General features: G+C 34.1%; 1 protein-coding gene across 2 annotated transcripts in view; it reads left to right on the top strand.

Moving 5' to 3' along the window:
- Positions 1-1,146: 1,146 nt before the first annotated feature.
- The window catches only part of LOC121974911, a 29,296-nt gene continuing 4,824 nt past the window's right edge, over positions 1,147-25,618 (top strand). Inside the window, exons 1-2 of one of the 2 annotated variants that reach the window (XM_042526191.1) lie at positions 1,147-1,357; positions 1,447-1,590. In XM_042526191.1, coding sequence (XP_042382125.1) covers positions 1,211-1,357; positions 1,447-1,590 — 291 coding nt within the window. In that variant the 5' untranslated portion in view covers positions 1,147-1,210. Of the gene's footprint in view, positions 1,376-1,446; positions 1,591-25,618 lie in introns of both variants that reach the window. The other variant, XM_042526190.1, reaches the window with a different exon arrangement.

The raw sequence follows: 25,618 nt of genomic DNA, 5'->3' as shown, positions 1-25,618 counted from the left end.
TAAATTCTTTTCAACTATGCTCTTGCTCTTAATGCTCTCATACTTTGGGTGTTGTGACAATGACACGCTGCAATTTCGTGCTACAACTCTAATCAGCAACACTACGTATATTCTTTTATTAGTACTATTGTCATATTGCTTATTTTTTTATTTAATTTTTAGATTATGTTTTTAAGGTTTCTCCACCTCCAGAGGCTTTTTGGAAAGGAGAAATTAGAAATAAGAATCATAAGTCCTTTAAATGCTTATATTGTTTTGCTTCACTCGATTAAACCCATGCTAAGTTATTCCATTGTGCCACTTTGATTATTCCATTCTTTTTAACTCATAAAATTCGTAATGCTATTCATCTCCTCGAGTGTCGAGTTGGATCCTACAAGCTACAACTGTTCTGTCATGTCCATTTACCCAAATGCCCTTCGGTACATTGTTCACTTTTGATACATGCATTAAATTTTGACATTATCATATGCAATTGTAGCAGCTATTAAACCGTAATTGCTATAACTACAATAGTTGTTTATAGTTGTAGCAGCTACGATTTTATAATTGCTACAACTACAACTACAACAATTATACCAGCTGTGATTTTATAGCTACTACAACAGTGAATTAAATTACATTATAGTAATTATGAAATTATAGTTATTACAATATGAATATTTTTTTAACGTTAAATATGTCAGATGTATTGTAGTAGTTATGGAATCATAACTGTTATAATACGTCCGATTGATTAAAAATTAGATAAAAATTTAGATAGAAAATAAATAGTATTAAACAATACATAGTATACCTAACATAAAATGAGATGTTTATTTTTTTTTTCAAAAATAGTAAGGACGTCCCTAGATGATTTAGAAATAAAAAGGTGTCATTTTTAGAAATGAAGAAATATAATAATAGTAAAAAATAATATTTAGATTATAAATTTAAGAATAATAATTTAAAAATAATTTTTTAGATTTATGTGAATCAACTAAATTATTATATATGATTTCATTTATTATCAATAAAGGTAGATTAATAAAAATTATAAAATCTGATCGGAAAGTGGACAAGTATGCATTAAAATAAATAAAACAATTATATTGTCACGTGTCTATTGTCGTGAAGCTGGGTGGGTAGAAACGAGCCCGAGAAGCATGAAGCGTGCCCGTAGGGTAATGTGATATTTGTCGCGCCAAAGAGATCGTCTCCTCAAAATCTGATGGATCCAGAGGCGGTGAGGCGATCGCTCTCCAAGCCCTCCGCCGACTCCTTCGCCGCCCTCCCGGCTCATCTAATTGAGGACGTCGCCCTCAACGGCATCCGCCTCGACGACATCGAGCACGGCCGCGTCCTCTATTCTTGCACCGTTACTCCTCGGCTTGGCGTAACAGAGATACCCCATCCTTTCGACTTTTACCCGCAGTTTATGGGTTTATTCTCTTTTGTCCTCTGCAGAGTCCTGGCGGCGTCCTTATTGGCGGCGTCATAGCGACGCTCGTGGATGTGATCGGGTCGATAGCTCTATCTACTTGTGGACTGCCCACTACTGGGGTTTCACTGGATATCAACATTTCCTACTTGGATGCCGCCATGATTGGTGTGAGTAGAATATTTACATTGATTTTAATTTCTCAGTCAAAATATTCGAAACGAAACTTTTGAGTTTTCCTCTGTTGGTTTGAATCAAGTTATGAACTTAGTTATTATTAGCGCCACTTCGGGTGGATAAGTGAGAAGGAGAATCTGGAAGGGTAACATATACCTAGGAAGAGAAGTAGGATAAATTGCATTCCCTGTATCACACGTGTCTTTCTATGTGAGATTACCACTTTTACTTGTATGAAAGTAAACTATATGGAACAGGTATAAATGCTACCATATTTCACAAAAAATTGAAGGATTGTGGATGTTTAGGTTAACAACAATAACAATCAAGCCTTTGCCTTATTAAGTGGGGTCTACTATATAAATCCTCCTACACCATTAGGCTCGATCCCCTACTATATTATCATCATCTATATTTAAATAAATTTTATCTTATTTTATTGTTGTTAATCAAATCTTCTTTGGTCTTTCATTTCCTTGATTAATGTGTGTATTTATCATGGTCTCACATTACGGATATATATTGGTCGCTTAAGTATATGTTCATTCCATTTTAAATGTATCTTTTGAAGTTTTCCCTATAAATGTAACTCTGATTTTTTTTAATGTTCTCATTTCACATTGACTAATTGGGGGCAAATATTAGATGCTTAGGTTTGTGGGAAAAATAATTATCATCAAATTGAGTTTGTCTGAAGTACATAATAAAAAAAATAATGAAACTTATGTAGTTCTAGAAAGTTTAATTCACCATTAGGAATAATACTATTTTCCTTCAAAATGTTTGTGATATCTAATATATGCATTTGAAATCCTATTAATTTGAAAAGTTTAAGTTCTAAATAAGCCAATGAAGCATTAATAAATAAAATTTAAATAAAAGATCATTTAAGAATAGAATTTGCTTTGGGCAAAAATCAAAATTTTACAAAAAAGTCAAAGCAATACACGAACATATTTACATACTTCTCATCCTGAAAAACACTTTAATTGCAGCACTGTTGTAATAGTTATAGGGCAATTCATACTTGTTAAAATAAACTAGTTTAACTAGCTGCTACAAGTAGTAGCTATTACATAGCTACTACAAAATATATTTAAAGTGTTTTTGGCCATTTTAAAGTGATTGTGATCAAGCTTAAGTAATTTTAACCTAGTTGGTAAATAAATTTTCTTTATAAAAGTGCTTTATACATAATATTTTTGACCAAGTTAAACTAAAAAGAAAAAGGATTTAATTTAACATGTTGTAGCTACTACAACAACGCTGAAATAAGGGTATTTTTGAGATGAGAAATATGGTGAGATACTATTTTGACTTTTTGAATATGGGGCACCCTTTTGACGAAAATAGTAATTAAGAGCACCCTTTTGATATTTGGCCATCTACTTTTGGAATAAGATTATTGAAAATTGATTTTGCTTTTCTTATATAAAAGAAGCCATTCTTTCATTAATGTTGGTGTTAACTCCTAGAGCTTGGGTTCCAAGGAGAAACATAAGAGAGAGCATCATTGCTATCTTGAGCCCCTTTGCCCCAATTGTTGTAACTTTTCTGTCCCTATGCCTCCTCTTCATGTAGTTGATGCAATCTATAGGCCTATCCTCATCCATTGCTTTTGTGTGTGAACGATACATGTGCAAACCTATGAAGAGAAGGTGGAAACTTATATCTTTCTAACCTATCCACTTCATATGCTGTGGCTCACTCTATTTATGGGATTTTATTCTTCGCTCGCTTCCTATGCTCCCTACCTTGACCTAAGTAGGCTCTACAATCATTTTATTCTAGAGATGATGGAGATTAGTATATGTCGACCAAAAATATTGTTGCAATGCATCTATGCATCCATGGGCTAGATTGTGGCTATCCATGTTGAGGATTTTTCTCTTCTTGCTAGTGATTGAAGGACGTGGTGCGGGAGTAGGGAGAAATTGTAGGTTGAATCTAGGTAAAGGTTCTCTATTTGCCTCTTCATCCTCCTCATCCCCTTTTTGGGTAGAGTTGTCATGGCTAATCTTTGTGAGAGTTTTTCATTAGAGCTAGAGACGAATCTAAGATAGGGCTGTCTTGGGCTCTAGCTTAGCCCAAAATAACCCTTCCACACCCAAAGCCCTGCCCACCTCTAATTCCTAGATCCACGACTAGAGCTTGTGCCATGTGTGATTACATAATGACAAACTATGACCTCTCCCTTTCATCCCTTCGGTTAAGGTAGATGTGTTTAGAGATTGTTTGCCTAGGGTCTGTTTGGGTTTTGATTTGATGCCCTAGAGTCTTCTCTATCCATGTCATGTTTGCTTTTTTTATTGGGGGTTTTATTTATAGGTTTTGTGGACTCTAGTTGACTGGGGTTCCCTTTATGGCTAGATGTTTAGTCCCTCTATGCCTCCCCTTCTTTAAAATAAATATTTCATCAAATAAGATATTATGAGATGCTCACAAGGTTTAAATTATAGTTCAAGTGTTAAAGCATGTTGGCACTCATCATGCTAGCACACCGTAAAGAATGTTGAGTTTATTTTATCTGTGTTTTAATCTTACAATCCCGTTCCAGTTACCTTTATGTATCTCCAAACATAAGCCATTAAAAATTAAAAAGGTAATCAACAATAACAACAATAATTAAGCCTTACTCACTAGGTGAGGTTAACTATGTAGATCTTTATACGCCATTGTATTCTATCCTCTATTATGTCATCATTTATATTTAAATAACTTTTATCTTATTTTATCATTGTTAATCACGTCTTTTTTGGTCTTCTTCTTTCTCTTTTAATGTGCGTATTCGTTATAGTTTTACATCACCTAATTGGAGTATTTATTGGTCGTCTAATTACATGTTCATACCATCTTAAATGTGTCTTTCGAAGTTTTCTCTGAATACGTGTTACCTGACTTTCTCTATAATATTCTTATTTCTTAATTGCCCATCTTTGCATGTCTACACATCCACCTTAACATTTCAATCTTTGTGATTTTCATCTTTTGCTCATGTGCTCGAGTTGTAGCTCAACATTTAGTTTCATATAACATAGCAGGTTTAACGATGGTTTAAAATACCATGTCGGGAGTAATAAGTGGAATTTACCATTCCACCCTCCACTGACACCGCGTGCCCATGGTAACCTCGTGAGGCCGTAGAAATCGTCACAAACTTGTGGTGACCTCTATCACAAACTTGCGGTGACCTCCATGAGGTCGCGAAGACCCACAGAGGACACCACGGACCCCTGACGACCTTTACGGGTCGCGACGGGGACACTTGCCACCCTCGGTGGGATATTAAAATGCTTAAGTTTAACTTAGTTTAATAATTTTAATCAAACTCCTAACTATAATAGGATAATTTAAACAAGTTTAATCAATACCTAATAAAACTATCTCATTAATTTAATATATATTTTAAATTTGAATTTTAAAAATATAATAATAATTTATTTATATTTTTTTAATATATATTTTTTAATTAATATATTTTTTATTTAAAAGATACTGAAACTATATCGGCACGATACGATACGATACCGAAATCGTATCATTTCGGTCATAAATTGAAACTTTGTGAAGTTAAAAATTTTAAACTATAGGTTTAACTGTTGTTTTGTAGAATTTTCCTTTAAGTTTTAGAGACATTTTATAATTACAAAGTGTTGGTCCTAGTGTGGCCGGCTAGAGGGGGGTGAATAACCTGAAATCAAAGTTAGAAGAATCTCTTACTATTTGAACAGAGCAAGGATGCAATATTTAATTAAGCAAAAATAATTAACATAAAAGAAATAATAACTTATAAAAACAATAAGTAAGAAGGCTGGGATTTTTACTTGATTATAACCTAGGTGGTTGTTAATCTAAGACAGTTGCAAAGCTCCACTAAAAATATCTCTTTTATTAAAGACGAAGAAACCACTTACATTATTTGAAAAGCTCAGGTATTAGCTAGGAAATAAATACAGAAGAAGTTGTTGATTTCCTAACTCTAGGGGTCTTTTTATAGCCCTTGGAAAATTCTATCCGTGACTTGAAGGCGCTTCCAAGATGGTCCAAGGCGCCTTCAACAAGACAAGTTTTATTGTCAAAGATAAAACTTTATCTTCGGCTTGAAGGTGTCTCAAACAGGCTGGAAGACACCTTCGACACTCTTCATAGAAGGCGCCTTCCATGAGGCAGATCAACTCCTTAGCTGATCTTCTTCATGTGGGTGATGCTCCAGTTATCCGGAGTTGAGCTCACCTGAACTCAACTCCGACCTTCTCCTCGAGTAGACTTCCTCCTCGGCTTCTCGTCCCTCGAACGTCACACACGTCCTTTTCGTCCACCGGTGTACTCTTTCACAGTTCCTTGTCTCTCGGATGCACCGAGCCCGTCGGCTCCTTTCCCGTGCCATCCTTCTCGTCCGCTCGACTTCTTGTGCTCCTAAGTTCCTGCACACTTAAACATAAGATATCAAACACAAACATGACCTAACTTAACTTAGTTGACCACATCAAAAGTACCACGGGGTACTTATACAAAGAACACCTGACACTTTTTTCCATTTTAACCATTGACTTGTAAGAAATCTCTCTCAACCCTTTTATCCTATTGCAAAAATGATCTTAACTACTTAAAGCTTAAATCTCTCAATTACAGATTCACCATCTCCTATTTTAACAATTGTCTTATTACGTCTAATATTTTTAAACTTAAATTCCATATATTCTTTTTATTTTACTATATCTAAAACCTTTCACTTCTAGTATTCTTGCTAAGATTCGAGCTTAACATTTACTTCTTCACTTGTCTCATCTACCAAAATAATATAATTTGTAAACAACATCACCATGATAATGTGTCTTAGATGTGTCGAATGGGTTCATTCACGATTAGTATAAACAGATAGAGATTTGATGTAACCTTATTTTTTTTATAGGAAACGCTTCAGTTAATTCTCTCGAAGTTTGTACTATTGTCATTATATCCTTGTACATATCGTTAATTATTTCAATATATACTACGCTAACACCTTTTTTTTCTAGAATTCTTCATATAATGTGCTTTGAGACTTTGTCATAAGATTTTTTAGGTCGACGAATTCTATGTGTAGGTCATTCTTCTATTGCCAATATTTTTCAATGAGTCGTATATATAACTTCTAGCAAGAATCCAAATTGATTTTTAGTTTCCTTGGTCTCTTTTGTTTTTTTTCTATTACTTTTTTCTAAATTTTGATGATATGACTCATTAGCTTAATACACCTTTAGTTAAGACAATTTAGTACATCTCTTTTGTTTTCATATAGAGGACTAGAGTGCTTACCTTTTATTGATTAGATATTTTTTTTGTTTTCAATATTAGGTTAAATAACTTTATAAGTCATTTAATACCTTGCTTCCCTAAACATTTTCATACCTATCATAATATTATGTCCAACTACTTCTCCATTTGCATCCCATTTGAAGTTTGTTATACTTTTGAAGTTTGAATTTGATGATAAAAATTTAAATTTTTTATACTCTTATGACGTACTTATCTATTGTATTCATATTTAATGTATCTTATTTGGATAAGATCTCTTGTCTTCCTCTCTCTCTTGCTTAGCTATTCTATAAATTCCCATTTTTGCTTCTTTTGTATCAAACTTTTAATACAAGCGTTCAAAAGTTTCATTCTTTGCTTCATTCACTATTTTCTTGACTTCTTTCTTGGTTATTGTATATTTTTTAATTTTTTTTTTCATTTTTACAAGTGTATAATAACTTATAGATGGTTCGTTTCTCCTTCACTTTCTCCTCTACTTATTCCACTACCAAAATTCTTTACTTAGTGGTGTGCATCCTTTTGACCCACCAAGTATGCTTTTGGCTATCATTTTCAACTATATTGCTATTTTATCCTATGTCGTATTTGAGTATCATGTATTTCTTTTAATACTTGTACTTCCATCCTCTTCTTAAATATGCTTCGCTTCTTATTTTATAACTTCTACCACTTGATTCTAAGAGTCATGCATGCTTCCTTCTATTGATATTATACTTAAGGTGTATATCCAACACTACTAACTTATTTTGGGTAGTTATGTTTTTCTAGAAATGACCATACAATTTTTACAAATCTTTTATCCTTCTTCTTAATCATAAGAAAGTCAATTTGTATAACTTTTCCTCCATTTCTTATTACAAAATTATTACCGTCATGCACCCTATCATATTCCTTATTTCTTACTTCTACATGCCAATTCAGATCTCATTCTATTAAAATCATTTTGTTTAGTGGAATTTTTTATACTACTTTATTTTAATCTTCCCATAAATTATATTTAATGTCTTTATCTAATCCTACTTAAGATGTATATATGCTAATTACATTAATAGTTTTTTTTACCACTGCTATCTTTAAAGTGATAACCTTATCTCCTTTTCTAACTACTCCTATTACTTCATCTTTTAATGAGCTATTTACAACAATAACTTCATTCCTTATTTTACTTTTTATTATGTTTTATAACTTATAATCCAAGTTCTCTAACATTTTTACCTTCTCTCCTACCCATTTTATCATTTTGCAAATATAAAATATTAATTTTTCTTCTAATTATCTATTTACTGCCTCTATTGCTTCAACCTATTCTATGTTCCAAATCTAAGACAATTGATATTTTTACGGTGTTTGTTCTTATCCAACCTATAATATGAACACTCTTGCATATTTAACATTGCACTCAAGTTCTCATGGATATAGTGGTCCTTATCGAGATGTTACAGTTAGACTCTGTAACACGTTCATTTCGGGAACAACCTAGCATGAACACAATAGGTTGATACATTCATTCTTAGAACATTTGCCAAAATCCATTCATTAGAACATTTGCCGTTTGATGTTGGTTGACAATTTAATACAACCCTTAACATTTTTCATCCTGTCTTGGGATCGATATTGACAGTTTTAAATTAAAAAGGAAATTAAGTTAAATTTTTTAAACAATAAATTTGGAACATGTAATAAAATCAATGATTATACATTACTAATACCAAAAAGACTATCATGTAAATAGGTGCATTAATTCTTGTAGCATCATAACATGATTAACCCAATAATTTTTTAGACACCAAATTAAATAATGCTTATAATATATCTCATTCCGCATGTTTATTAATATATTTTGGCTATTTATTGGGAGTTGAACTTATATTAACACAATTGGATTTAAAAGTCACAAGTATATGATAATGATGCATCTTGGCGCCACCATCTTTGATATCACTCTTTGTTGTAGATGTTTCTCCAAATGATGTTTCCCCTTTTCCTTTTACTCTCTTTTTATAGTCTTCATGTCCTCTTTGCGTTCGTCTAATAAAATTAAAGGATAAGTTACGACCTCTTTCCTTTTCTCTTTCCATGAATTAAAAAAAAAAACTAGATTGCTATAATTTGTAGCTACTGGTCGTCTATGATGGCCTTTAGTCCATTGACATAGCACAATGGATGGGAATAAAGAATGTCAATTAGATTAAATAGAAAGTTCAAAAATGTAATTTTATGCAAGTTTTTAAATATTATATATATTTTTAAAATGTGGTTCCATAGCATTAGTTTTCTTTTCATCATCATATAACATTTACACTTGACATCATAAAACAATTAGTATCATCATATGATAATGATTTTAGACACTTCACTTATAATGTTTGGTTGAAACATGTTGTGTGATCATCATTTATTAATGTGGTCAATAGCATGTGGTACTTTATTTTTCTTAAAATTAATAGTTTTTTTCTTGTGTGTGTTAAAGGGGAAAAGGTGGATTTAAAGGTGGATTTAAATTAGTAAAGTTCATCTCCTAATAAGTAAACTTATAGCTTAGCGAACTTAGGAGTGTGCAAATTCATATATATCAGTCTTTGGGAGTATACTCGGATCTGAAGTATCCCCTAAAGGCCAATTCTTATACTCCTGATTTGTGCTATACTATTTTACTTATAAAAAAAGGAGAAGATCGTTGATGCAATTATACTACAAAGGATCATGTTCGATCACTATATTTTGATATTTTGGGTAAATAATTTAAGTTAGATTTGACTGTGTTACTAATATATGTGTATCATGGAGAGGATCATTGATATGAACTGGGATGCTAGGGGTGTGATAAGGTGTTCATTTGCAAATACAAATTTTTCAATTATCTTATACTTATGCAAGGCCAAAATACTTGTTAAAATTCATAGTTACTTTAGTTAACATAGTTGTAATAATAATGATAAAATAAGCACACTAAAGAACAATGCTAATAGCAAGATTATGTGGTTTAGGCCCTAGATGCTACTCCATTACCTATTGATCTTTTAGGTGGATCAAACTTGAAATCTCACTAATAAAATGGCTCCTTGATCAGAGGTGGAGAAACCTCATGCAAAGTTATCGTTTTTGCAAAGTATAGAAATGAGAAATGAAAGATGAGATCCTTTTGTCAATATTCTTTGGGGTCCAAAATTTATTGGTCCCAATTGGATTTATTAGATAATCGCTGGAAATGACTTTCCTAAATAACATGCGAGGTCCCTTATAGTAATGTATATAATAGTCATAAGAGACCCTATAGTAACATGGTATTTCGATATTCCTTTTAGCATTTTTTTTGTAACCTAAATGATTGATATAATGGCTTAGCCCTTCCTACTATGCTAAATTAAATTTTGTTATGGGCATTCTTAGTTTCCCCTTGATCTGACCTTTTTTCCTTTGATCTTTTCCTTGTGTGCTTAAAGAGGAATTGATTCTAGGTTATCCCTTCTTTTCTTCTTGCATTTGGTCTTTTCTTTTTTTTCTTTTTTTGTAAACAGACATTGACTTGTATAATGTTTTTTTTCCATGTATTTATCATATGATCTTTATTTGTAGTCATACCTTGAGATGTTGAGACTGCAAGACTCGAAGTAATGCCAATGGTATTTCCTTGGTTGCTTGGTCTTGATATTGGTTCTTCAACCTCTAAGGTCTTGCATGTAGAGGTGGTAGGTCTTTTTACTTGTTTTGGTGTCAATTGTGTTTCATCCTCGGATTAATCTTTTTGCTTACCTTGAGATTCTTATGCCAATGAGGGGTTTTCATGGAGGTTGATCACCTTATTTCATAACTCTTTTGCATGTTTTGTAGCCGCACACTTCTTTAGGCAAAACAACAATTAATAAATTTGTGACCTTTTTGCTTATCTCGAATCTCAGTATCCATTATTGTGTTCATTCTTCTTTCTTGGCTATTCTCCCTTTCTTGTCCTTTAGAGGCTCGAATCTGCTTACCATGACTCCAACATTCAAAGTCCATCTAGATGAAGTGCTCCATTCATGACTTTCAATATGTGAAGTTCATCTAGTCAGGTAGTGGTGTGAAAATGCATATCCTAGTTTTGTTACTATCTTCAATAAAAAGATACCCTTCTTGGTTTGATGTAGAAAATGATGGAAGTTTCAAAGCCTTTGACTTTGTCCGTTAGTACTTTTTAGTGATTCTGCTCTGTAGTATTAAAAGTAGTAGTTAAAACGAGGTGAATAGCCTCAAATTTGAAATTGAAAAATCACTCGAGCAAAGCTTGATTAAAGAGTCAGAGTATGTATTAGAATAATGAAAAAAATAAAGTAATGCTAATAAAAGACTTAAAGTGGTTCATCAGCTCTAAATCCTACTCCACAACGTACTAACTCAAAAATCTTACTAGCTTTTCTCCTTATTAAACGCAAAGAAACCTTGTACAAAAAGTCATCTTTTTATAATAGAAATATAAGTAATACAATTGGTAACCTTAAGCTCTTATATAATGGCTATAAATTATGATAATGAAAAACAAGAGTGGAATAGAGCAATAGAATCATAACTTTTTTGCTTGATTGAAGTTGGATGAGCTCCATTTGCTCCTCTATTTATAACCTCGAAGTGAGCTTGGATAAACTTCAACTAGTTGTTCTCTACCATTTGCTCTGTTAAATTCTAGTTGACTTAGATTCTAGCTAGTTGATTGAAATTTTAATCACAAAAGCCTTATTTACCAGCAGCTATCTCCAATAGACTTGTCTTGTATAGTTGACTCAACACTAGCAAGTCAAGTCAACTAGATAATAATACACGCTTAACATCTCGCTGATCATGATTTAGTTGACTTAAAACATACAATCAATTCAAATCCAGCCCAATCACCACAAATTCAATTTATTTGACCTAACACCTATCAATCAACTCAAATGGATAATATCCACTTGAACAATTTAATCGAACAATTTAATTTTTTAAAAAATAGTTGATCAGTCGATTGCCCAACGACTAACTTAAATAAAAAAATGGCTAACTATTTTCATCATTCGACTAGGCTTTATCTTTGGGTCTTCTTTCATCTGCTATGGGTCTTACCTCTAGGGTTTCCTATGCTTGCCAACTGGCCTCACCTTTTGATCTACCCCATCGGCACCTGCTGTGCTTGAACTTTATGCCAACTCCTGTTGATTTCTTCATCCACCAAGGGCTTTTTGGACTTGTTCATCTGCTAATTCCAGTTGGACTTCTCCATTTACCAATTCCTGATGTTGAACTTACTTTTCTACAACACCTATTAGACTTTTCTATATTCCATCTGCTAGAGCCATCTATTGAGTATCATATGAACCTTGACCTACTTTGACTTTTTCAACCATTGCATCTACAATTACGTGTTAAGTTTGCTGTACTTATATAATTGCAAAGCTTATTAATGAATATAACATTAATCTAACTTAAAGCCTTTGTTAAACAAATCAAACCTATTTGGTCGAACTCGACTACTTTGGGCATGATTTCTTTAATAAGATTGTAATCGTAGTTTATTTTCTAGGTAAGTCTACCTAGAGGTTTATATGACCAAGGAATTGGTGTTTTGGATCGTAGTTTTAATTTGATCTTGTGATTAATCAGGGTCGACTAACTAAAAGCTATTAAATTGCTAGAAATTCGATATTCTTTGTTAGATCGGATGACTTGGTTAAGGGATGAATTGGCACATTCTGTAAATAATGCACTAAAAAAGAATGAAGGAGGAAGATTAAAATCTACTTTTTATTTATACATAATTCAAATCTCAATACAAAGTTAAATAGAGGAAAGAGTATAAGGGAATATTCTAAAATAAGAAAATATTTTTAATCCTAATAATTACCAATAATTACCTTCCTAAATTTATTTCAATCAAATAAAATCATAACATATTTAATTTAATCAAATCATACCTAATTTATCGACACTCCCCCTCAAGTTTGTGCAAAAATGTTCATCATGCACAACTTGCTAACTTGTGTTTCAAAGAGTTGTCTTGAAAGACCCTTGGTCAACAGATCTGTAACATGTAGCGTGGTTGGAACAAATGGAGTACAAATTGTTCTTTCTTCCAGCTTCTCTTTTATAAAGTGGTTATTAATTTCAATGTGTTTTGTTCTACTATGTAGAACTAGATTATGAACAATATTGATTGTGTTGGTCCCTTATGATTGACAAGAGGGGGTGAATTACCTGAAATTAAAAATAAACCTTTCTCCATTTTTCAAACCAAATTAAAACACACTTGTTTAATAATAAACTAATTAACAAGAAAGAAAGAGGCGAATCTTTTTACTTGGTTTGTAATAAAAGGATTGCTAATCTAAGGCAAATAAAGCTCACTAAATTCTCCTTTGGGCGGAGTAGCCTCTTACAACATTGACAGCTCACAAACAAAGTAGTAGAACAGAAAGAGAATTCGTTTACAAGTGTTATTTTAAACTATTGAGGCCAGGGCTGTATTTATAGCTCTTCTTTGGGCGCTTGGAAGGTTTTCGGGCGCCTGAGTGTGGATAAAACTTTATCCACGTCGCAATGGATCGTAGCAGCTTGATCTGGATAAAATCTCTTTGGTCCGAGCCCGGGAACAACTCCGGGCTCCCGGACCCTTGTGGACTTTTATTCGTAGCGTCGCCGAGTTGAGGCGCCCGGACCAGGTCCGGGCACTCGGAAGCTGACTGGTTCGACTCCTTCGATCGCTTGGGTGATTTCAGCCATCCGGAATTGGGCTCACCCGAGTGTATTTTCCGGCCTTCTTGAGCAATCTTCCGCTCTGCCTACTTGTCTCTCAGAAACACTGCATACTCCCTTCTTGTCCGCCAGTGTACTCTTTCGCAGCACCTCGTCTCTTAGACGCACCGAACCCGTCGACTCTCTTCCATGCTGTTCTTCTCGCTAGCTACGTTTTTCGCTCGACTTCCTGTGCTCCTAAGTTCCTGCACACTTAGACACAAGGTATTAAAAGATCTAACTTGACTCGGTTGATCACATTAAAAACTACCACGGGGTACTTACAATCTCCGTGATGTGAGCAATCCAAGTTAAGTTAGGGTAAAACAAAAACAAATAACAGTAAGGTAATAAGTATAAATTTTGCAATTAAAAAAATGTGCAAAAATCAAGATGTACCCCCTCTAAACTCAACTTATAATTCTCTCCATTTGATCACATTAAAAATCAGGGTATGCTATGAAAATAACTTGAAGTAAATTCTAAATAGAGTCTAAGCGATAAAAATACAGTGACTATCATCCAGAAAAATCATGAACTTTAAATTTCGAAAATCTGGATTTTTACAATTTATAAATCATTTTTAGAAAAAATAATTTAAAAAAATATTTTTAATTGTGGGAAAATTCTGAATTTTTTTATAACATTTAAACAGACATATCCAAAGCAGAGAGAAAATTTTCATAAAAAATTGAAATTAATTTAAATAGTAATAAATTCTTTTCTACATAAAAATATATTTTCTTTAAAAATTGCTTAAAGATAATTTCTAAGTTCAAAAAATCATGAAAAATTTTCTGAGAATGTAATAGAGTAAGTATTTTTACAGAAAAAATTAATTTTCAAAAATTCAATCTTCGAGAATTTTTAATATTAAAAATTAGCATTTGGATAAATAATTCATAGAAAATTCAATAATGGCTAAAAAAATTTGAAAATATTTCCTTAGATAGAGAATATGATAAATTTTGACAGAAAAATAAATTTTGCAAAAAATAGCACTGCGAAATATTTTTAAATTGAAGAATATATTTTTTATTAAAAAATTCATAAAAATTATTACAACGATAAAAAAATGTTGAAATTTTTCCTACAGTTAAGAAATAAAATCCTCTTTTTTAAAAAAAATTAATATCTAATTAATTTCAAATAGAAATTATACGAAAAAATTTATTTAGATAATTCTAAGCAAATAACAAAAATTAAATCAATTTAACAATACGACATGTATAAAAATTTAATTTAAGACTATTTTGGAACCCAATATAGGTTCCTTCCTATCGGGTTAATCAAAAACTTTCTAGGAATATATTTCTGTGATAATTTTCTAGTTTGGTTCTGATGATATCTAAAATGTCAATTTAGTTCATTATAATTTCTAACTTGCTGGACATGTGAACATGCAAAATTCTTTAAATTTTATATTTTTTACTTTAAATTTGTTATTTTCCATTTTTATCATGTCGAAATCTTCTAATCAACAAGATGTTGCTAAGGTTAATTTTAATTCCTCATTTTCTTTTTAAAATTTTCTATTTCTAATTTACAAGTATTTCTAGACAATATTTTTATAAATTTGTATAATGGGTTAAGAGGTAGGGACCGTACCTGACTTACCTTGTCGATTTCATTATTTGAAGCTCCCCTTGTTGCTTCATTCTGACGTTGCTTCCCCTTCATCAATGCTTTCGATGCTCATTTCGGATGAACTTGCTTCGTCTTCTTATTTTTGGTGACTTGCTATCAGCGCAAGTCCGGCATGGGCTTCAATTTCCGACTTTGACGATGTTTCGTCCCACGTCGCTTTTAAGTTTTTGTGCTTTGTTTGGGTCGACTTCTTGTCCTTCTCCTTGTTCTTTAATTTTGGGCAGTTGTCTTTGACGTGCCCTTCTTCATTGCATTGATAACATTTTACTTTTCTTCTCCTTTTCTTGGCCTGCACTTGATTGAAATTATTAGCTTAATTTTTTTTTTGAACTTACCAGAAACGCTGTTTCGTCATCGTCAAGGGATGTCTCGTAATCTGGTTCGTCGATTTTGCCTTTAAGGCAATGTAGTGCTTTGACTCATTCTTTAGATCTATATATCTTGACATGAATTTCAAAAGTAGAGAACAATTCTTCTAAATTGCTTACCTCTAAGTCCCTAGAGATGAAATATGCATCTACTTGGGTTGGCCATTCAGGAGTCTTAGGAAAAGCGTTAAGCACGTACCTTAGCGAACCTTGGTTGGCTATCTTTTCTTCGAGATTCGTAGTTCGGTGATGCGTTCTTGATTCTCGAGTGGAGGTGTGCGATGGTTTCGCCTTCTTCTAACGGGAGGTTGTTGATCTGATTCTGAAGTAGGTCTTGTCTCGTTGGTTTTGCATGCAATGTCCCTTTATGTAGTTCTAGGAATTTATCCCACAGCTCTTTGGCTGAGCTCGTAGGCTCTGATCCGGTTGACTTTTTGTGGCTGTAAAACGCTCAGCAGATGGAATTTTGCCTTGGCGTTTGTCACGAAGTCGGCTTGCTCCTTTTTAGTCCATTGATGTTCTTCTTTGTCGTTCCCTTGCTAATCCTTCGGTGCTACAAAACATACCTCATTATTATTAATAATTCAAAGTCATTTTTGAAGAATACCTCCATCTTCTATTTCCAAATTGCAAACTCCCCCTCGATCTTAGGCGGGTAGATACTTGGTCTTGCTATCGTCTTCTGTGCTTTGGTCGGCGATTAGTCCTTCTGAAGCGGTTGTGCTCTTATACCACTTGTTGGTCCCTTGCGACCAACAAGGTGAATTGCTTGAAATTAAAAATAAACCTTTTTCCAATTTTCAAACCAAATTAAGACACACTTGTTTAATAATAAACTAATTAACAAGAAAGGAAGAGGCAGATCTTTTTTCTTGGTTTGTAATAAGAGGATTGTTAATCTAAGGTAAATGAAGCTTACTAAAATCTTCTTTGGGCGGAGTAGCCTCTTACAACGTTGACAACTCATAAACGAAATAGTAAAACAGAAAGAGAATTCGTTTACAAGTGTTATTCTAAACTATTGAGACCAGGGTTGTATTTATAGCCCTGCTCTGGGCGCCTAGAAGGTTTTCGGGCGCTTGGGTGTGGATAAAACTTTACCCACGTCGCAACGAATTATAATAGCTCGATCTGGATAAAACCTCTCTGGTCTGGGCGCCTGGAACAACTTCGGGCGCTCAGACCCTTGTTGACTTTTATCCGCAGCATTGTTGAGTCGAGGCGCCCCCGGGCTGCCCCTGGGGACCGGGCGCTCGGATTAGTCAGCTTCAGCTGACTGGTCCGACTCCTTCGATTGTTTGGGTGATTTCGGTCATCTGAAATTGGGCTCACTTGAACCCATCTTTCGGCCTTCTCGAGTAATCTTCCGCTCCGGCTTCTTGTCCCTCGGAAACGCCGCGCACTCCCTTCTCATCTGCTAGCGTACTCTTTTGCAGCATCTCGTCCCTCAGACGCATAGAGCACGTCAACTCTCTCATGTGCTGTCCTTCTCGTTAGCTGCGTCTTTCGCTTGACTTCCTATGCTCCTAAGTTCCTGCACACTTAGACACAAGGTATCAAAAGACAATAGGATCTAACTTAATTTAGTTGATCACATCAAAAACTACCACGGGGTACTTACAGATTGTTACTTTGTTATCAAGTATAACTTCATAGGAAGGTTTATTGGTCTCTTTAGTTCATCTAAAATTCTCTTTACCTAAAGAATCTTACATACTCCTTGAGTCATTCCTCTAAACTCAGCCTTTGCACTGCTTTTGGCTACAACACTTTACTTCTTACTTCTCCAAGTTATCACGTTGCCCTACACAAATGTGCAGTATCCTAAAGTTGACATTCAATCAGTAATAGAGCCTGCCCAGTTTGCGTCTGGATATACTTCAATGTATCTTTTCTGAAGAAAAGTCCCTTTCCTGGTATTTCTTTTAAATATCTTAGGATTTGATACATTGCATCCAAATGTTCTTTGTATAGAAAATACATGAATTGATTGACTATGCTCACTGCGAAAGCAATGTCTGGGCGAGTATGAGACAAGTAAATTAGACTCCCAACAAGTCTTTGATATCTTACTCTACTGGAGTGTCATTTTTTATATCTCCCAGATTTACGTTCACTTCAATTAGAGTATCTGCTGTCCTGCACCCACTCATCCCAGTTTCCTTTAAGAGATCAAGAATATACTTTCTCTAAGACACCATAATACCTTTCCTTGATTTTTCTATCTCCATTCCAAGAAAGTACCTTAGCTGACTAAGTCTTTAATCTTGAATTCCTTGGCTAGGTTTGATTTCAATCTGCTTATCTCTTCTATATCATCTCCAGTCAAGATTATGTCATAGACATACATGATCAACTCAGAGATCTTGTCTTTCTTAGATGCCCTTGTGAATAAAGTATGATAAGATTGTCCATGGATGTAGCCTTGACTTTTTACAAACTTTGTGAACCTCTCGAACCATACACTAGGCGATTGCTTCAATCCATAGAGAGATTTCTTCAGCTTACACACTTTTGATCCAAACTGATCATAAAATCCTAGGAGTGCCTCCATGTAGACCTCATTTTCTAAATCACTATTTAGAAATACATTTTTTACATCTAATTGATTTTGTGTCAATCAAGAACTGATAATAAGATTCAAACAATGTTCAATTTAGCCACAGGAGAGAGTGTTTCAGAATAGTCTACTCCGTAAGTTTGCTTCAAGCCTTTAGCAACCAAACGAGCCTTATGTTATTCCAGGGAACCGTCTGAGTTGTACTTTCTGGTGAATACCCACTTACATCCAACAATCAATTTACAGTGAGGTAGATCAATCTTCTCCTAGGTAGAATTCTTTTGTAGGTCTCTCATTTCCTCAAAATTTGCTTCTTTCCACTCAGGTATCTTTAGAGCTTCTTGAATATTATTTGGAATATTAACACTGTTGAGTTGTGAAATAAAAGCACAATAGGAAGAAGACAAATATTTATAAGATACAAAATTCGAATGTGACCAAAAAGCAGGGTACAGTTGTTACCATGTGACCAAAAGATCACGGGTTCAAATCCTGGAAACAGCCGCTTGCGGGACCTCGCATGGCGGGAGCTTCGTGCACTGGGTTGCCTTTTTTTTTTTTTTTAAATTCGACAGTGGGTGTTGTATGCATGACCGAACTCCTTTCCTTAGGGCAATAGGAAGATCAACTTGATTTGAGGAATTTAACTCATACATACCTTGGGTTCTATTGTCAGGGATCTTTGAGTAGTCATTGATAGTCTCATGATTTTGCCTATGATAAGATTCATGGCTTTGTAGATGGACAATGCCTTTTTTTCTTTGAGCTTGACCTTCCCTTCTATAAACAAGACCTTTGAACCAATTATTACTCTTTTCTGTCATGTCATTGTTTTGAAATGACATATATTTAGGTTCTTCTTCAAAATAACAGGTTAAGTCCGAATCATTTAAACATTCATCTTCCCTATTATGCTCTCCTAAAGATGAGAATCGTAGTAAGATTGTCCCTAAAAAATTGTGACAGCCATGGATACTAAATTTTTTTTTTGAAATTGGATCAAAACATTGGTATCCTCTTTGATTTGTAGGGTACCCAACAAAGATGCATTTATAAGATTTTGGATCAAGTTTAGAATGTCTTGGGTCATGATTGTGAACAAAGACAATGCTACAAAATTTTTTTAGGGAAATATCTGTGAAGAGTCGAGAGTTAGGGAAATAATTTTGAAAGATTTTTATTGGAGTTTGAAAATTCAGTATCCTTGTTGGCAATTTATTTATTAAATAAGTAGCTGTTAGAATTGCATCACCCCAAAGATACTTTGGAACTTTAGCATGAAAACTTAGAGCCCTTGTAACTTCGAGGAGATGCTTATTTTTTTCTTTCAGCCACTCCATTTTGTTGAGTGTGAATACAAAAACTTTAATAAACAATTCCCTTCTCAGCAAATAAAATTCCTAGTAATTGATTGAAATATTTTTTCACATTATCACTACGAAAAATTTTAATTTGTGTTTGAACCATATTATAAAAATTTATGAACACATTTCCAATGTCAGATTTATTTTTCAAAAGAAATACCCAAGTCATTCTAGTATGATCATTTATAAATGTGATAAATCACCGTTTTTCAAACAATATTACTATCCTAGAGGGACCACAAACATCATTATGTATCAAAGTAAATAGTGTTATTTTTTAAATTCTTGTAATGGAAACACTGAACGATGATGTTTGGCTAATTCACAAGATTCATATCTAAACGATGAAGGACTTTTATTTAAAAATAACTTAGGTAACATTTGTCATAACTATTGAAAGTTTGAATGTCCTAAACGATAATGTCATAACATAATCTCACTGTCACGAGAAGCAGAAATCGAGTTAAAACAGGTCTTGAGATCTTGTTTGACGAAGGTTGATCCAACATTGAAGAAGTAGATGCCATTGTCCTGCCTAGCATTGTCAATTATCTTCTCCGAAGCTAAATCCAGAAATTCAAAATGAGAGGGCAAAAAAAAAAGTACGACAGTTAAGATCGAAGGTAAATTTGTTGACGGGTGATGGATAACATATTATATGATAAGTGAGGCACATGAAAAGCATTTCTAAGGACAAGGAAAGGAGAAACAACAATAGTTCCTTTCCTTGCGATAGTAGCAAAGGATCCATTAGCAATTTTAACCTTTTTATTCCCTGCGCATGGTGTATATGAAGAGAAAAATTGTGATATGCGTGTCATATGGTCGGTGACATCTGAATCTAATATCCAGGAACCAATTTTGTGTCGGCAATAGAAGCTATAGGGAACATTCCTGTATGAGCTAGAGAGCAAGAAGAGTTAGAATTTCCAATAGTGTGAGATTGAAGCATTTTATGCAGGTGCTCTATTTGATCCTTTGTGAAAGGAAGAGATTCCGAGGTTGGTGATTGTTGTCTAGAATCAATACCACTTGTTTGAAGGGCCCAAACGCCACTATTAGTAGCTTTAAAGTTGACTTTCTTTTATAATTTGCTGGTTTGTCATGGATTTTCCAGCATGTCTTCACAGTGTGCCATGGCTTGTGGCGCCTTTCACACTAGAGTTTTGGCCTATCGCCTTCAAAGCTGGTCCCTTTGGTAACAAGAGTGGATCCCTCACTCTCCACATCTTTAGTTCTTCAATTCGTTTTAGCATCACTTGGAGTTTGAGCCTCTTCTCAATGGATCTATGAGAAAACTTCTCTAATGGCAGGCATGGGTTTATCCCAAGTATCCGTCCCCAAACTTCATCAAGCGTCTTATTTAAACTTGCCAAAAACAGAAACACCCTTTATATCGAATACTATCATTGGTGTTTTCCCATTCTTCTTCTTCAAATAAATCGAGTTCCTGCCATACAATCATCATTTCATCGTAATAGGTAGTAACATCTCGGTTTCCTTGCTGCATTCTCCACATTTGAATATTTAATTCAAACAGTTGAGAATGATTCTCCATATCAAAGTAGGTTTCACATATCGCTTCCCATACATTATGGGTTGCTGGTAAGAATATGAAAGACGCGCTAATGATCAGATCCATCGAGTTAATAAGCCAGACATTTACCAAAGAATTTTCTGAGCGCCATTGTTTGTATCTCGAATCATTCAAAGTTGGTGACTTTATTTCTTCATTCAAATGTCCGAGATTCCCTTTACCATCAATCACCAAGTGTACGGATTGAGTCCATTCTAGTAATTTTTTTCCATTGAATCTATGTATAGTGATCTGGAGGGAATCAGACAAGGGGATATTTTAATTTGGTTGGTTTCCTCCTTCCTAGAATGATGTGCTGTCGTCGGTGGTTGATCCAGACGATTTTGAGTTTGCTCCGACCATAGTGGCTTTGAAATTCATGACAAAGAACTAGGCTTTGATACCATATAAATGATGCACCAAAAAAGAATGAAGCAGGAAGATTAAAATCTACTTTTTATTTATTTATAATTCAGATCTCAATACATAGTTAAATAGAAGAAAGAGTACAATGTAATATTCTAAAATAAGGAAATAGAATAAGGAAATATTCTAATCGTAATAATTACCAATAATTACCTTCCTAAATTTATTTCAATCAAATGAAATTATGACATATTTAATCTAATCAAATCATGCCTAATTTATCAACACATTCACTTTTTCGGTGTTCTTTCGATAGTGCTTATTTACAAGATGTTAGTGTGCAATGAAAAATAAATTACAAACACAAATATAAAAGTATCAACACGAGACAATGGTTTTTATATGGTTTAGAACCTCAATTCCTACTCTATGACCTATATTATCCATCAATGGATCAATCTATGAACTATTGCTATACTTTTTCCTCTTTGGATGTCTGAGGTAGAGAAACCTCTTGTATATTCGATTCTTACAACAACACAGCAAATACATCAATACGAGCAATATCAATAATAAATGAAATTACAGGAATGAACTTTGCTTGCTTGCTTTGGCTTGCTCTTTGAAAGTTTTGCAATGCAGCAACACTCACCCAAGAACCCTCACGAACATATTTAACAAATCATCCGTGAAACCCTCTTATAAGGTTACTGTCTGTGAAGGTTATCGTTCATCACTTGAATTTGCCAATTAGTCAAATGCTCCATGACCTCTAGTTTGTTGGTTAATCCTAGGAAAATGTACCGATTCCACTGTATAAAATTTTTTGTACAAGTGTCGAACCTTTCCTTAAATAACCTATTGTGTTCTTTAGAAGTTAAATTAGGAATCGCAGACGGAACTTAACATCATTGATTCCAAATTTAACTTATCTGTTCTTAATGATTTAGATTTGAATCGCAAGCGGAACTTAACACTATTGATTCAAATCTACGTAGATTATTAATTCCATAAATATTAATTTCCAAAATTGGCTTCCAGAACTGTATGGCGAGGCACATGGCCTTCTTGGATATGGGAGCAACCACCACAGCTTAGGCAAAGCCTTTTAAGGAAAGCTAATATTTATTTCCTTAAATAACTCTAGGTTAACAAAAAAGAACAATCGAATCACAAATTCGAAAAAGAAGAAAACACAAAATTGAAAAATAAATTCGATTAAACTAGATCTAATTGCCTCTTGTATTTAGAATTCATACAAAGAAAAACAACTAGTATGATGCGAAAGAAAAATACTAGTTATACCTTCTCTTTGTAAGCTAATGACCTCAAGATCTTCTGCCGTATTCCTCGCCTCGCCTTGGACGTCGTGTGGGCGACGATCCTCCAAGATGAACACCACCCAAAAGAGTCTTTCCTCTTCCTCTAGAATTCGGCCACCACCACCACCAAGGAGAAGGGAGCAAAGGGAAAGGGAGAAAGGAGAGGGCCGGCCACCAAGAGATCACCCAAGCAAAAGAATAAGAGTTGTGTCTCATGAAGCCCCCTCACCCCTTCTTTTATATTACTTGCCCAAGACAAATAAGGAAAAACCTTTTACAAAAATAAAATCATCCAAGAGTTTTTCCTTTTCCCTTTTTATTTTTCCTTTTCTTTCCTCTTGATTGAATCAATCATCAATCAATGGTTGAGATCAATCCTATTTGGTTTAGGATTGAGCTTGGCCGACCCCTTGCTTGGGCACCAAGCAAGATGGCCGGCCACCATGTTTTAGGAAATGAATAATAATTTTTTATAAAATTTTTCAAGAGAAAAAAACTCTTACAAAATTTTATAAGCTCTCTTTCCTAGAGTTAAAAAAGGAAAGTTTCTAAAAATTAAAACCATGTTTTAAAATTTAAAACTCTCTTATAAAATTTCCTTTTTTAACATGATGATAGAAAATTTTAATTTTAAAACTTATCTCCCTTTTTTTCCTTAAACCATGAGGATGGTTAAAAAAGGAAAGTTTTAAAACTTTTAAAAATTCTCTATTAAAACATGTGGCCCAATTCAAATAGGGAAAGTTTTAAAAATTAAAATCTCTCTTTTAAAACTTATAGTTTTCTACAAAGAGAAGATTTAAAAAATTCAAAACACCCCTCCTATTTGAATTAATCTTGGCCGACTCCTACAAGCTTGGTCACCAAGCTATAGGGCCGGCCCCTATAAGAGGATGTGGCCGGCCATTGCTTGGTCACCAAGCAATGGTCCGGCCCTCTTTTTGGACACCAAGAAGAGCCTTACATTTGGATGGACTTGAGGCTATAATGAAGCTACGACAGGGACCAGAGGAGAAATTGGTTTTGGCCTTCCGATGAGCTTGAGTATCCCGTGCTCGCCCTGAACACACAATTCAAGTTCTTCGATAATAACTCATTCCACTATAGAGTTATTACCGCACTACCGCGCCAATCCCAAATTACATTATGGGCTCTTTCTTATCATGAGTGTGTTGGTCTCCCTGTGTTTAAGATTACGAATGTCCACTAATTAAGTAAGTTACTGACAACTCACTTAATTAATATCTAGCTCCAAGAGTAGTACCACTCAACTTTATTGTCATGTCGGACTAGGTCCACCTGCAGGGTTTAACATGACAATCCTTATGAGCTCCTCTTGGGGACATTCTCAACCTAGATAACTAGGACACAGATTCCTTCTATAATCAACAATACACACTATAAGTAATATCATTTCCCAACTTATCGGGCATATTGATTTATCGAGCTAAACCTCACCCTTTGATAAGTCAAAGAAATAAATATTAAATATATGTGCTTGTTATTATATTAGGATTAAGAGCACACACTTCCATAATAACTAAGGTCTAGTTCTTTTACTAAGTCAGTACAAAAAGAACTTACTTAAATGATCCTACTCAATACACTTAAAGTGTATCAGTGTAATTTATTAGTCAAGATAAACTAATACTTAATTACACTACGAATATACTGATAGTTTGTTCCTTTCTATTTTAGTCGCGAGCAACTGTTTATAATTTATAGAGAACCAACAACATGATCTACTGAGTGTGAAACCACACTCCATGTTGTCTACTATATAAATTAATTGAACAATGTACATTTAATAAATAAATGCAGATATTGACCAATTGTGATTCTTTTATTTCAACAAATAAATATTTACAAAAGCTAGGCTTTTAGTATACACTCTAACATAGTTGACTTCTCTACTATAGATACTCGACTTTGACCATTGTTGACCGCTGCAAAATCTTTTGTTCATTTATAGCTCATTCTCCCATTGTGCTGAAAATATCATTTTTAGTTGATTGTTACCTATTCCCGGTCAATTGATACTGTTTAGTGGGCAGTCGGTCTGAGTTGATAGAATCTATACTTTTTCCCAGCCTGAGTTCAGTTTTAAGTTAATTCCCTAGTTGATTGCAGCCACCAGTCGATTGTCGACCGATAATTTTATAACCCCTCTAAGATTGAAATTTCCTCGTGCTAAGAAACTCCATGTCTTTGGGGCGTCCTTGTATGCCCAATACAAGTCGACCTCAACTTATCATGTCTTTATCCTGCCTAAAAACCTACTATCCAAGACTTTCCTTACCTAGAGACTCCTTATCTTGAGGCTTCATTCATTCCCCATATCCGACCAACCTTGATTTATTAGGACTTTTACTTACCCAACCTCAGATTAACTATACCTGCTAGGATTTGCACTACTCACCTATTGCTTTATATTCAACCAACCTCAGCTTACCAAGACTTCCACTTATCTAACTTTAGGTCAACCTTGATCTGTTAGAACTTTCATTGCCTCCGAATAACCTTGACCAAATTGGACCTTTCCACTATGAAGTATCCTGTCAACCTACTTGATTCATTGCTCAACCCTTAAACATATTGATTAAATATCGAAATCCAATCCATACTATGGTTAACCTTGACCCGGAGTCGATTACACCAACACGTCACTATTGGACTCGAGCCAATTGAAGAGGTTTTGAGTCGATTGAAAATATATTTGTTGAGTAGATAAGCTTGCATTCTTAGCCACTTCAATTAAAACTACGTATGAGTTGAC

The sequence above is a fragment of the Zingiber officinale genome, chromosome 4B, assembly GCF_018446385.1.
Source record: "Zingiber officinale cultivar Zhangliang chromosome 4B, Zo_v1.1, whole genome shotgun sequence".
Classification (NCBI taxonomy): domain Eukaryota; kingdom Viridiplantae; phylum Streptophyta; class Magnoliopsida; order Zingiberales; family Zingiberaceae; genus Zingiber; species Zingiber officinale.
The sequence above is the reverse complement of the archived record's forward strand: the minus strand, read 5'-3'. Positions and strand labels throughout refer to the sequence as shown.